A 15,328-nucleotide genomic window follows, 5' to 3' on the forward strand; every position below is an offset into this window, starting at 1 on the left:
CGGGTGGGATTCGAACCCACGACCCATGCAATTCTAGAGCAGTGTTTTACCAAATAGACTACCGAGGTTGCCCGGCAGCTAGAGGCAGTTCAAATCCTATGTTTTGGCAGCGGGTACCGCAATGTCTAGTTATTAATATTATTATTGTTATTACCTGTTCATCTGTCTGGGAAGTGTAGAGGTAGGCGTGGCTTTCACCAAACTCAGCTTGCATCTCAGCAACTGACCAATCAGCCTGAAGGGAAACAAAAGTTTAAATGGGATCCAATTAGCAATTGATCCATTACAGTGCTGTATGGCTAAGGCCCTATGGTCTTATTTAATAGAGCTACTCTAAAGACACTGGACACTATTGGTTATCACTGACAATAATTGTGAGCATAAAAACTTACTTGGTATCAAGCAATGGAGAGCTGTTGATAGTATAAAACTTTGTGAGAAACGGCTCCCTCAGAAGTAACGTAGTTTTTAAGAAAGAAGTAATTTTCCACTTAAATATTTGAATTTGATTTTGAGACCTCAGAATTTGATTTACAGGTCCCGAAATCAAGCATCTGAAAGCACACAACTTTGTGTGACAAGGGTGTTTTTTTCTTCCATTATTGTCTCGCAACTTCGACGACCAGTTGAGTTCAAATTTTCACAGTTTTTTGGGCATATGTTGCTTTACTAATAATTGTAGACGTACAAACGTATACAACAAAACTAACAGGTTAAAATTACATTTCAAAAGGTGTCAGCATTTTTTTATAGATATTATCATACCTAAATGGGTAAATGTCATTGCAGGAAGAATAAACCGTGTTTGAAATACATAATCTGAGATATGTCTCATGCAGAATCGTGTAAAGTCTTTCCAGTACTCAATTCATTTATTCGTTCAGGCTTTAAAAACATCGAAAAACACACAGCAACAATAACAGAAAATGAAGGATTTAAAATCATCGGGAAAACAATGAGAGCAAATCAAAAAACAAAAATCTAAACAGAAGCCTTTGGATTGCCCAAAAGCGAACCAAATCACTATCCAAAGGAGCAATTCCTTTAAGGTATATACATGTAAGTTAGACCCCAAAAAACAAGCAAAGAAAAAGGGGAGCATTTTAGAAATAAAAATGAACCATTAAAACTTTCATCAGGCTTGTATATGATCACTCTGTAAACAAATCTTCCACAAACACTGCCAACCACTCACAACGTTTCGTTGAAGTTCTGTTTACATTTACGAAACCATAAAGTAATTGTCATTGAACAATGTCTTCCAATACACCATATGTCTGTTCAAACCACACAAACGCATTTGTCTATCTGTCTGATACCTACATTGGGTCTATGTACGAGTCCGTCCATTAGATCACTGAGCTGCAAGGTGTATTTGAGCTCCAGGCTGTACTGCCCCATACAAATCTCTATGCCTCGCTGTTTAGCAAATGACGCCCAGTAGTTCAGCATCACCGTAGGGGAGGAAGTCTTTAATTCCACACACCTAAAACACCAAATAAATTTTACTATAAGATGTGTAGTTGAAAGTAATAATGATGATGATGATGATAATGATGATGATGATGATAATAATAATGATGATGATAATAATGATGATGATGGTGATGATAATAATAATGACGATAATAATGATGATAATGATAATGATAATGATAACGATAGACGATAGACGATAGACGATAGACGATAATGATAACGATAATGATAATGATAATGATAATGATAATGATAATGATAATGATAATGATAATGATAATGATAATGATAATGATAATGATAATGATAATGATAATGATAATGATAATAATAATGGAGCGCTTTTCACACCCGAAGGGTATCTCAAAGTGTTTCCAACATTATTACCTGGGCCATTTAATTCATTCCTTAAAAGACCTCAGCTCTCTGGGAGTATACAGCCTGTGCAACAATTATGCGCTACTTGGCTAAATCAATCACAAGAACCATCTCTGCCCTCACAGGTACCCTTTTACCCATTTACCCCTGGGTGGAGAGAAGTGTCTTGCTCAAGGACACAAGTGTCATGACCGGGACTCGAACCTACACTCTGTTGAACAGAAACACCAGAGCTTGGGTTCGGTGCTCTTATCAGCTTGGCCACGACACCTTAAAGGAACACGTTGCCTTGGATCGGACGAGTTGGTTTATGCAAAGCGTTTGTAACCGTTTGTTATAAAATGCATACGGGTAGAAAGATGTTGTTAAAGTAGAATACAATGATTAACACAAACATGGCTCAAAATTACACGGTTTACCTTTTACCTCGTCGACTAACATGGTCGGCAAAGTAAAAGGAAAACCACGCAATTTCGAGGCAAGTTTGTGTGGATTATTGTATTCTACTTTTAAAATGCCTTTCCAACCATATGCATTTTATAACAAACAGTTACAAACGCTTTTCAAAGACCAACTCGACCGATCCAAGGCAACGTGTTCCTTTAAGTACAGAGTATACAGTGCTAACACATATCAGTGTATATGTGTAAAAATAATAATATATATATTCTTCATCCCCAATGCAAATTTAACATCTACATATGTACATTATTGTTTCTGAAATAGGAACTTTGATTGGCTGTTATTTTCCCGCTTCTTTCTGGATCCTTTCCTTAATCCCTTTCCCCCTCTCTTTTTCTATAAATGGATATGTATTTGTTTGTACTTGTTTTATGCCTCTGAAGAAGGTCCGGATTGGATCGAAAGCTAAGGCCATCTACCCTATTCATTACATATGTACATATACATATATATATTAATGGTGACAAAAAAACAAAATATATTCTGTTTGCAGTATACACCAAGTAACACCAAGTGTATAGCTTCTTACTGCATAGATTTTGTTCTTTGGGAACTACATGTACATGTAAGTCTTGCTTTGTATTCTACTGCCGCGGAGAAGAACTCAAAATTCTGAAAAAAACTGTCACTATTAATTACTACCTGGGCAGAAAGCAGGAAATACTACTGTTGCTTAGTGGATTAAGGGGACTTTATGTAGTTAACTTTTTTCATTGGTCTCAAAGTTTTAATGAGCCACATAATTCAACAGTAATAAAATGAATGGAAATCTCAATGATAATATCTAGTGTAATTAACTTGCTAGCCAACATGCAGGGAAAAGGGTTAAAGACACTGGACACTTTTGGTAGTTGTCAAAGAACAGTCTTCTCATTTGGTGTATCTCAACATATGTACAGAGTAAGTAGGATTTGAAAATTTGCATGGTGGAAATACGATATGGAAAGGTTTGCGGTAACAAAACCTTTCCATATACATGTATATACAGAATAACAAACTTGTGAAAATTTGAACTCAACTGGTCGTCGAAGTTGCGAGATAATAATGGAAGAAAAAACACCCTTGTCACACTAAGTTGTGTGCTTTCAGATGCTCGATTTCAAGACCTCAAAATCTAATTCTGAGGTCTCAAAATCAAAATCAAGGAAAATTACTTCTTTCTCGTTGTTACGTTACTTCCGAGAAGCCGTTTCTCACAATGCGTTATACTATCAACAGCTCCCCGTTACTCGTTACCAATTAAGTTTTTATGCTAACAATTATTTTGAGTAACTACCAATAGCATACTGCTTTTGTACAGAGATATACATGTACATGATAGTGTTTTTGATTATAAAAAGTGCATCTTACTTGTAGTGCCTTCCTAAGGTTGGCTTCCTTGGCCTGATGTTATCAAAGAGCTTCCCACGTCTCGTGGGTCTTGTTGCTCCTACTATACTGACGGCCTGAAAGATTAAAACACAAGGAATAATAAAAAATAACAATAAACCGCATTGGTATAGCACACATTACTGATAAGTCCTGATGCTTTTTATAGAAAACAACAATCTTGTTGAGACAAATGAAATACCAACGGAAGAACAAAAAATGGTGAATAGATGTGTTTTTTGAGGTGATTTTATTAGTTTGCTAAACTGTGACTGCTTCTTTAGCAGACTCAGTTATGCCATTCAACAGCTCAGCTGCAGCCAATTGAAATGACCGAGCTCAGTAAGATTGTATAACAGAGGTGAAGTGACAAGAAGGGACTTTGATTTAGAACATAAATTTCTAAAAAGGAAAATGTTGGGAGGGGTAGCTGTTTGGCACTTTTTAGGTTGACATGGCCGAGTGGTTAAGAGCATCGAATTCAAGTTTTGGTGGTTAATTCATCGGAGTGTTGGTTCGAATCCAGTCATGACACGTGTGTCCTTGAGCAAGATACTTTACTACAATTGCTTCTCTTCACCCATGGGAAAAAATGGGTACCTGCGAGGGTAGAGGTTGATATTGTGTTTGAAAAATCCTTCAGAGCACCACGGCAGCTCGGGCTGTATACTCCCATGGGAGCTGAGCGAGATGAAGGGGAGTTATTGGCACTATTATGACCAGGGCAGTACTGCAAAGCGCATTGATACGGTTGTTGTGAAAAGTCCTATATAAGAATTGGTTATTATTCTTCTTTTCTACAAGTCGTCTGTTTGACGATAAAGCTCATTAACATACACACCTGGAACATCTGAAGCCATCTCATTGTTGTACTGTAAAATAAACACGCTGCAACGTCAGGCTCCTCTACATCCTGTGAGTAAAATGCATAGGGAAGAAACAGTGCTTAGTGAGATACAATGTACATGTGCCGTTACTAAGGGAATTGCCGTGTAATTCGACCCTGCAAGGTTTTTAAGCTCTGTATGTTTCTACCTCCATGGTATGTACATGTACGACGTGACATCGTACGTCCGTGTGTTGCATTGTGATGACTGAGACGCCTATTTTACGGCAGTTTCCGGTTCCGTCCGTGTGCATGCGCATATAGTCTGGTTTTCCTTTCACACACAGCGCGGACAACTCACCGAAAGTGTCTGCATCGCCCGTAACAAGAAACGTCTTGCACCAAGACTAGAGCGCATGCACACGGACGGAACCGGAAACTGTCGGAAAACTGTCTAAGGTATTTATGAATAATCAACAAAGAAACAGAACCCAAAGAATGCTGAGCTCAAATGTCTGTTGTGCACACCCTTTCTGCAGCAAAATTATCCAGGCTGCTATCAGACTTTATATTATTTCCAAAGGGCAAAACATTTGGAAATACACTTAAGGGGAAGAATATCTTGCCTGCTTTATGTTGATAAAATAGTCGCATCCAGGATGAAGTGTGTTATTTCATTTCTTTACATATTTATTTTCTGAGAGATCACCTAATATCAAAAAGCCACGGACGGCCACTTCAATATGAAGAAGGCTACACTTATTTAACTGATTTGGGTTGTCAACCTAAATCAACTGTCACCAGAAGCACGTTGCCACCTACTCCTGGGACTGAAACATGTTTTCCCTCTTCACAGTCCATACAGATGTAGGCATGGGCTGGTAGAGCAGGATGCACTATAAGCTTGGGCGATATCGATTTATTTTATTCACGATATATCGCCGACAATATATCGCGATATTCGATATAATCCCGATTAATGAAATTTGACATCATCAGTCTTCAAACTCCAAGTGAAAGTTGTAGAAGAGACAGTCATAGCATAGGAGAGGTGTTCTAATAACCTATTCTTCTGGTTTGACTCCAAACCTATGGGGTGCAAGATGTCTCAGTTAGGAAATACATCGCGATATTTAATCGATATTGCGATTATCGTGATATTTCGTGATATATCGATATTTCGATTAAAACCAAATCCATCCGATATCGAAATCGTTTCCAAATTAATATCGCGATATTCGATAATATCGTGATATCGCCCAAGCTTAATGCACTACCTACCCAACTTTTTACAAAGCAATTATTGTTAAAGGGTCTATGTACTTTTTGGGGGACAAAAAACACAATGTCTACAGATTTACGCTAAACTTACACAGTTTGTAGATAATGATAGTAGAAAGCTTCCCTGAAAATATTACTTGCTGAGGTGCTGTAGTTTTTGAGAAATTAGTAAAACAATGCCATGAAAATAATTTTCGTCTCACTGATCACGAGACGAAAATTATTTTAGCATGTAAAAACATATTTTCATGACATTGATTTACTCATTTCTCAAAAACTACAGCACCTCAGCATCTAATATTTTTAGGGAAGCTTTCTACTATCATTATCTTCAAACGGTGTAAGTTTAATGTAAATCTGTGGACATTGTGTTTTGTGTTACAAAAAGTACCCAAATCCTTTAAGGGCACAAGTGTCAATACCAGGAATCGAACCCACACTCTGCTGCTGACAACACCAGAGCTTGGATCAGGGGACCTTTTACATTTCAATCGGTAACCTTTTAGATTTCAATGCAATTTCAACCTTCCCAATTCGAATATTTATCTTATATCTTACCATTTCATGTCCCTTGATGTCCAGTGAAATGCTCATATTTACATTCTGCGATCGAAAAGCTGCAAAGGAGTCATGCTTCTGTTAAAAGAAAACAAAGGCGAGTTTTGTAACTCTATCTGGAACTATTGATACATAAGATTTAACTATAAATAAATAGTAAATTTGTGAGTACAACCATTTATTAAATATATTTTGTGGGCAATGGTGGTAGGTTGGCTCTAAAAAGAGTCGGTGTGGTCTCGACATTTAGAACAGTGTGGTCTTGATTTCGAACAGTATGCTCTGCCCGTGGATCAAGAGGACTTCTTGTTACTAGAGCGAGTTCTTAAATTGGTCTCAACATTTCGACTAGCTTGCTCTAGTCATCTTCAGGAGACTGAAGAGTGTGAGACATTAATTTTTTTAATTTATTTATTTATTTTTTGTTAATTTTTTTTTTTGTTTTTTTTTACCCATACACCGATGTGTGTTAGCACTGTATACTCAGTACTTTCCCGAGTCCTGTGAAAAAATATCACAGGCATGTTACTCGGGTGGGATTCGAACCCACGACCCTTGCAATTCTAGAGCAGTGTGAGACATGTTGGTCTATTTATAAGAATTCAGAGGTTTCAGTGTAGAGTCAGTCACTGCTCTGATTGGTTCTTTGTTGGTTGAGGGAAGATAAATTGACTAGAGTAGGTATTGAACCTGAAACCTCTCTACAAACCTGCTCTACCAACTGAGCAATCTAGCCTTATATTGGTAGTCTCTCCATTTGTCAATATATTGGTTTGGGGCGGAGGAAGTTAGAAGCCACACAACCCTATATTGGTTTGGGGCGGAGGAAGTTAGAAGCCACACAACTCTATATTGGTTTGGGGCGGAGGAAGTTAGAAGCCACACAACCCTATATTGGTTTGGGGCGGAGGAAGTTAGAAGCCACACAACCCTATATTGGTTTGGGGCGGAGGAAGTTAGAAGCCACACAACCCTACATATATTGGTTTGGGGCGGAGGAAGTTAGAAGCCACACAACCCTATATTGGTTTGGGGCGGAGGAAGTTAGAAGCCACACAACCCTACATATATTGGTTTGGGGCGGAGGAAGTTAGAAGCCACACAACCCTATATTGGTTTGGGGCGGAGGAAGTTAGAAGCCACACAACCCTATATTGGTTTGGGGCGGAGGAAGTTAGAAGCCACACAACCCTTTATTGGTTTGGGGTGGAGGAAGTTAGAAGCCACACAACCCTATATTGGTTTGGGGCGGTAGAAGTTAGAAGCCACACAACCCTATATTGGTTTGGGGCGGAGGAAGTTAGAATCCACACAACCCTATATTGTGTACAGACTGGGACCAATCAAGCCCTGAGCCCAATCTCATAGAGCTGCTTCGTCACAAAAAGAAGCTAAGCACAACAAAATTGTGCCTAGCAGAATAAGGTTACCAGCCAAGCTACAATTTAGGTTGAACATTTTTTAATTGGTATCATGCTCCTTTCTGCTCAGCAGAAAACTGTTAATCTATCTTTGCTTACCTCATTCCTGGAGTGATCTGGCACTTTATCCGGTGCACACGGCAAGACTGAATGATGATCGTTAGAATCGCCAAAACACAACCACTCTAGGCCGATCCTGTTATAACCAAAATCAAAGATTATTGTACAAAACAATACAAAAAAAAACTGTTTGTTTTCTGAAATTCACCTTCTAGAAATCATAACTAATGATATATCAACATTCTCAAGTTGTGGTAACACTATAGCCTAATTAAGCTGTTTCAGCAGAAAACTTGGGTAACATCGCAACGAGAAATGGATCACTCGATGACCTTAACAAAAAATGGGTTAATATGTTTTAATTAGGATTTTCTGCCCGGTTTATATTGTTTATCTGATGTGTAATTGGTACTGTCTAGTCCTTGGTCTTTTTGTTGTCCCTTTTTGTTTGTCTTCTGTTCATGGTTTTCTTGTTTACTGCCCTTTAGGCATTTTTGTTTAATTCTGTTGGTTGATTTTCTGTGATGTATTGTTTTTGTATGTTTTTTGTTGCATTATCGAATAGAGTTAAAAAATATTCAAAAATAAAAAATAAAAAAGGACAACAAAACTAGTCGAAGACTCTGCATGTAATCAGGAAGTTTTATTCTTCTCATTTTGATGCTGGTCTCGTAAAAATATTTCTGGTCCAATTACCAATTCGAGACGGAAGTCCTGTGGTCTTGTGGATTTTGTCCTAAAATATGAGGCCTGATTTTGGCATTCGACACCAGTGATCCGATTATGAAAATTTTAGGCACTGAGCCGCAACCCGCCGCAATTCGTCAGTAGATTGAACCCCCCATACTTTATGTCTCAAAATATTATTATAGTTGTGAGTAATTGCATTAAACTGACAAGTCTCACTCACTCAAGTCTGAAGTTTGGCAGATGCATCAATCTGACGTCATCGTATTTGGAAGCAGTTCTAACATACACATCTAGGTCTCCTTTGATCAGGAAATGTGCTGTATCAAATAATCACAAGTGAAGAAAGAAATGTAAGACCTTTGGCAAATATTCAGTCCCACACCTCCCTTTCCCTAGTTGGCCAAGTTTAATAGACTGATACACTTGAACAGAAGGGCTGTTGGTGGGGGAAACCAATTCAGTCTTTAGCGGGAACTGGGGTTGACGGTGAGGAGCCCCCAAAAGGACAGGCAACAAAAACTGTTATAAATGTTAATGTTACCTAGAAATATTATTTCTCACCCCCCGAAATACTTATTCCTTTGCTCAAAATACTATTTTGTTCCATACTATTTTGTTCCATCCAAATAATTGGGAATGGAATATCCTTTCAGTGCACGAAATAGTAGATTATTTTGTGGGAATGAAAAGTTAATTCATTCGGTCTAAATAACTGAGCCAAAACAGCCTGTTAATGTTGCATTTTTACTTAAATGTTTATTTATTTAGTTTTTATTTGGGTTAATTGCTCTTGTTCGTTTTGGGTTTTTTCAGGGGGGGGGAACAAAGAAGAAAACAGTTTTATAGGGAAAAAGTTTTGTTGTTCTACATGTAGTTCAAAATGACTCACAGGTCTAAGTGTAAGTGAGAGATGGAAGATCTTTAACAACCCATATCCTTACCATTTGTCCAATCCATGTAAATGTTCTGCCATTCTGTATCCAGCTGCTCAGTGGAAACGTATGGGTCTCTCGTAGACAACCAGAGTAGGTTACACTTCTGCATGCATGCAATGAGTCGCCCATGGAGCAAGAGCCTAGTCTTATCCCAGAATGGCATTGGGTTACTGGGATCCACTGTAGCCTTATTGAGCATGTCCAGGGCTAGACCTACCTGAGCCCAGGCTGGCTCGATGCATGGACCCCATGCAATATGCATTTCAGTTATATCTGTTGAAAGGATCAATTTATTATCAAACACTTGATAACTTGAAAGGGAAGATATACTTTTGGTGATCACACTATAAATAACTTTTAGTTAGAGGCCCACAACAGCTTTAGATAGAATCAAGCATTTTTCAGGGGTGAGGGTCATTACTAATGAAAAAGTCTTCAATCATTTCTCTTTGAAGTATCGTGGTTATGGAAACATATCTAAGTTTTAATCCCCAGAATTAGCATCTGAGAAGCGGTACTGAGAGTAATTTCTCTCAGTTCGTGTTATCCAATGTGTTTTTCCTGTGTGGACATTATAGCTCAGTGGTAGCTAAAAATCAGAATTTCAGTGATAGCAAAAAATCGTTACCACCTTTTAAAATAAAATTTCACTGGTTAGTTTTATTGTCAATCGAACGGTTCCCAAAACAAAAGATATCTTAAGTGTATAGTTGTCTGAAAGATGTTATGGGTAAAACCAAAAATTTATGTACGCATGTAGTTACCTGTTGCCAAGTCATGGATGAACTTCAAAGGTGGCATACTTCGGGTTACCTTAGCGTCACCCCATGGTGCCCCTACCTGGACAGTACTCTCTCGCTTGGCTATTGAGGAATATAAATACGTGTGATCTTCAGGATTATGGTAATCACATATTTTAGATAACAAATAGAAAAAAGGAAGGCCAGAATGGAAATGAGAGGTGCAAAAGTGTTAAAGTTAAACATATCCTGAACTCATTAATAGTGTTTATTACAACGAACTCGAGTTAATAGGATTTGAGGCATTGCATGGTGAGGTATCAATGTATAGTTGGTTTGCAGTAACACCACGTGTGTATCTACTTGCCAGGTAGAGTTTGTTATTAGAGAACTGTATTGCTTTATTCTACTACCGCTGAGTAGATGTTCGGGGGTTCGGGAGACTTCTCAGGTCTGAAAGGACTGTCCTGCTTTTTACCTACAACCCAGGCGGATGGTTACAGAAAATAGGCTGGGACAACTACTTTAGCTTATAGGATCGTGATTAACTGTACTACCGCGGAGTCAGTTCTTAAATTGGTCTCAACGTTTCGACTAGCTTGCTCTAGTCATTGTCAGGAGACTTGAGTTTATCAATTATCCGACCTCTTGCAGGCAGTGGCAGCCCACTTCCCTATCAGAAAATGCCAAAACCTGCGCATAAAAAGCCTCAACTACTGCAGTGCCCAATTTAATACAGCTGCTAAGCAAAAATTTTTACTTAGCATGAAATCTCATTCTTGAAACGGGATTACTAAACAAAATTCCATTTGTTTCATGTTGCTTGTTACTGGTTTTCAGCTGTTGTTTTTATATCCTAAAATTCACGTGGAAAATTGGTTGGTAATCCTGTTTTTATCAAGGTAGAAATGTCATGCTAAGCAAATTTTTTGCCTAGCAGCGCTATGAAATTGGGCCCTGGAGGTATTGAAGGGGCGGAGCTTGGACAAAAAATTGTGGTTTGTCTTGTTTGGAAGCTGTACTCCCAGGGAGCTGTGAATGATAACAGGAATGTTATTGGCCCAATGACATTGAGCAAGGTACTTTATCAAAAAAGATTCTCTCCACCCAGAGGTACAAATGGGTAACGGTGAGAGCTGGGGAATAACCTGCGATGGCATTCTGTCTATGGGGAATAGAAATATTCTCAGTCGTTTAATGCCAATGAAATTGGTTATTACTCCCCACGGAGCTGAGATGGTTTAAGGAATGAATAAGGGCCAGTGACCAGGGGTAATAATGTTGGAAGCGCTTTGAGATGCCCCTCGGGTGTGAAAAGCGCTATTTGAAAACTGGTTAATATTATTATAAAAACTGGTTTGACGACAGACTTTACTCTACTTTTGTTTACTGCTACATGTTTCCTCACCTCTGGGTGACCCAGCTTGCTCAGCCCCAATCACCCTTCCCCAGAAGTGCCAATCATCAATCCTCCAGATACTCTGTGGATAGCCACGTAGCTGTAAATCAAGAGACTTGGCGTGACCGCGTACAAGACGACAGAAAAGTGTTGTGAAGTCAAGTCCTTCGCTTGGATAGGGGCTGATGGGGGAAAATAATTGTAAAATAAATTTAACTTTTCATAAAAATTAAAAAAAACAAATTGTTATTTATGAAAACAGAGAGTTTATTTGTGTCATGCCAGCACCAATTCTCAAGAGCTAAAGTGGGGTTTGAAACTTTGCATGGTAGGCAAAGTATAACCAGGTGAGGTTTTGTGCTTTAGTACGTCCTTTTGTTTTGTACTCTCAAGTTAAGGCACCACTTAAAGGAACGTTACAGAATTGGTAAGAAACAAAAATCGTGAAGATCACAGATCTACATAAAACTTACACGGTCTAATGATGATTATAGTTGAAAACATCCCTTGAAATATTTCTGTCTGAAATGTCATATTTGATGAGAAATAAATAATATAACTTCGCGTTTGGAGTTTATCGTTCAGTGAGCGTTTTATTCATTTTTGCTTTGGCATCAATGCAATGCAAAATTTGTAAACGGTTTTTCACTATTTTCTCGTGACCCAGTTGGGCGATCGATCTCAATTATCTACAAGTTTGTCAGTTTATGAATATGGTTGATTACATAAAGTGCTTACACTGCCAACAACTGTTTTGCTAGCAAAACCAATTCTGTAATGTTCCTTTAAGCAGCAAATAGAACATAGTCCAGCATCCTCCTGAAAATGATCAGAGCATACTGATCGAAACATTGAGTTGTCAACCACTACTCAAAAAAGAAATTTACACATGGTGCTACTGCAAAACCTCACCTGGAGAGCCAAAGTAATGAACAAGTGTAATCCGTTCAAAAACATTGTTGCACAATGGAAAATTAAGATCGCACAACCACAGTTTTCAGAATAGGGAAGAGGACTCTTGAGGGTGCTGTTACGACCTGTTTTTTGGGGGGTGGCCATTTGCAAAAGATGTGTCCATGGCTTCTGACTGGCACCCCGAGCAAAGATATTGACAAAATAGGGAGACCGCCAATATAGGTAGATATATGTAGATAGCTCAGTTGATAGAGCGCCGGCACGTTAATCTGGAGGTGGTTGGTTCGAATCATACTCTAGTCAATTCTTTGTTCAACCCCAAAAATAAATGGTGCATGAAAGGGTTAAATGACCACTTTTAGTAGATAATGAACCAAAACCAAGTGCCAACAAACTAACCTTGCTGTGTCAATGTCTCTCATGAGTTTAACAATGTTCTTAGTTCCATTCATAGAGGGGTCTGCCAGTGCACTGATCTCAGCCCCAGTGACTGTCAGGGTCATTAGGGGCTGTGGGCCAGGTGAGTTGGAATAGAGTCGCTGGGAACGCTTGATGTAGATGTCCATGTTCTTCCTCTCTAAAGCAATGTAGAGCTCTTCTACACGCTTGGCTTTGAAGTGGAAAGATTCAATTAAAGAGTGAGTAATATAATGGTAGTTAAAGGCACTGAACACTTTTGGTAATTACTCAAAACAATTGTTAGCATAAAAACTTGGTACAGGCAATGGAGAGCTGTTGGTAGTATAATATATTGTGAGAAACAGCTCCCTCTGAAGTAATGTAATTTTTGAGAAAGAGATATTTTCTTACTCGAATAAGGGAGTTTTTTCTTTCATTACTCTTTGGCAACTCCGATGACCAATTGAGTCCAGACTTTCACAGATTTGTGTTTTTATGCATATTTTGGGATACACCAAGTGAGCATATTGGTCTTTGACAATTACCAAATGTGTTCATTGCCTTTAATGCAGACAAAACTATAGGATAATATTATAGGTCCTAATGAACAATACAAAGTGGCAGTGAGATTTGATTTGTCATATTATAAAAAGCACTGGAGTTGATGAACGAATTCACACTTTACCAGAACAAAACTATAGTGCACTAGAAACTATTCACTGCTCTAAGACCTAGGGAAATGAATGATTATGCACAAACCACCCTAACCCTTCAAAAATCAAACAACATGCTTTCTTTGATTCTGTTGGACTGAAGACCGCATCAGTAAACTAATAATGCTTTATACGGGATCACACAAGCCAACATCATCAGAGTCCAACAGCTTGGGTTTTTGAGTGATCATACGGTGTTGGATTTATTTAGGCATAGACAATATTAGTTATCACACAAGCGCGAGTGGAATACGAAAAAATATAGCGCTTCTGCGTCCCATATCCAACGAGGCCGAGTTGGATATGGGGCGCAGACACGCTATATTTTCAATGATCAATTTATCACTAAAACAAGTGGTGCATGAAAGGTTAACACAAAAATGTTGTTTCACATCACACAGATGTTTGTGAATGACACACAAACAAATAAGTAATTGTGTACGATTTTAACTCCACATCAAAGATGAATGTTACAAGACTTAAGAAATTCAGACATAGACGATTGAAAAGTAAAGAAAACTTCAGAACACAGCATCAAGACAATGTACAGATTGGTAATTGAGAAGAAAGGGAGTAATTCCAATGTGAAAACTCAATGATTTCATTACAGGAAAGCTCCATTAAATAAAGAGGCTAAAAAACATCCTTTTCGTCGAGCAACTCACACCTGTTATCTCCATGTAAACTCCTTTCTAATTGTGGCTACTGACTGCCCCTGGCAGATTAACTGCACATCCACTAGATTTAATGACCCAAGTAATTCAATGCAAACACACCCACTCAAGAACGGTTACTTTCCAAGCTTTTGTGGCCAAACTACATGTATGAAATTCTTTAATGGAGCTTTCCCGTAATGTTGGGGGTTTTCAAATGAGAAACCGTTAGCTTGTTTATAATACATGCTTATTATTACAGGGTGCTAGAAATATAAAGAAAAGCAAGTGCCCATCACCATGCTAACACACACTTTGTCTACCTGACAGCAACTCTCCATGGGTCTGACGTAACTCCGCTACTTTGTTGTCAAGAATCTCTCTCCGTCGCTCACTCTCAAGTCTCTCATCCTTCATCAACTATGAAAGAGGAAAAATATTTCTCAAATCAATATTTAGACTCAAGCTCTGGAGGGGGTGTCATGGCCAAGCGGCCCTAGGGTAGTGGACCAAACTTCTGTAATTAACAATATGTAGGTTTGAATGCTGGCCTGGGCCCAATTTCATGGCTCTGCTTACCGTAAGCGCAGAATCTGCGCTTACGGAAGCAGGGAATTTTTCGCGGGTTAGCGGCGAATTTTGGCTTCTGCACTTGCGTACTCCCGTTACTCGGCATTCTAAGCTTACAAGGCTAGCGCAGAAATTCGGCGCTTGCACGACAAGCGGGGAATCGTCATCGTAAGCGCAGAATTCGGCGGTAAGCAGGCCATGAAATTGGGCCCTGGTCAGTTGAGGCACATGTGTCCTCAAGCAAGGCACTTTCTCATACTTGCTTCTCTCCAACCAGGAGTACCAATTAATGCTGGGGAGTGACTTTTGATAGACTTGGGAATATAAAGAAACACTGGCCTGATGAGCCATTTTGACTCGGGACAGACTTTACTTTTACTTTACTCAAACTCTGGAGTTGTCAGAGTAAGGGTCATGGCTTTTGTGTCCTCAAACAATAACAATGGAGTCTGGGGGTGTTGTGGACCGAAGTTCTGTAATG

At 38.8% G+C, this 15,328-nt stretch overlaps 1 protein-coding gene across 3 annotated transcripts in view; it reads right to left on the bottom strand.

The window, feature by feature from the left end:
- LOC117290341 (protein KIAA0100-like) overlaps positions 1-15,328 on the bottom strand; it is an 80,287-nt gene that overhangs the window by 39,705 nt on the left and 25,254 nt on the right. For 2 of the 3 annotated variants that reach the window (XM_033771679.1, XM_033771681.1), the window contains exons 28-39: positions 14,592-14,697; positions 12,912-13,122; positions 11,607-11,779; positions 10,223-10,321; positions 9,465-9,731; positions 8,744-8,840; positions 7,873-7,969; positions 6,353-6,430; positions 4,529-4,600; positions 3,670-3,764; positions 1,324-1,486; positions 155-235 (exon numbers count right to left, since the gene is read on the bottom strand). In XM_033771679.1, the coding sequence (XP_033627570.1) occupies positions 155-235; positions 1,324-1,486; positions 3,670-3,764; positions 4,529-4,600; positions 6,353-6,430; positions 7,873-7,969; positions 8,744-8,840; positions 9,465-9,731; positions 10,223-10,321; positions 11,607-11,779; positions 12,912-13,122; positions 14,592-14,697 (1,539 nt within the window). The remainder of the gene's footprint in view (positions 1-154; positions 236-1,323; positions 1,487-3,669; positions 3,765-4,528; positions 4,601-6,352; positions 6,431-7,872; positions 7,970-8,743; positions 8,841-9,464; positions 9,732-10,222; positions 10,322-11,606; positions 11,780-12,911; positions 13,123-14,591; positions 14,698-15,328) is intronic. The other variant, XM_033771680.1, reaches the window with a different exon arrangement.

This window comes from Asterias rubens, chromosome 5 (genome assembly GCF_902459465.1).
Source record: "Asterias rubens chromosome 5, eAstRub1.3, whole genome shotgun sequence".
Lineage (NCBI taxonomy): Eukaryota > Metazoa > Echinodermata > Asteroidea > Forcipulatida > Asteriidae > Asterias > Asterias rubens.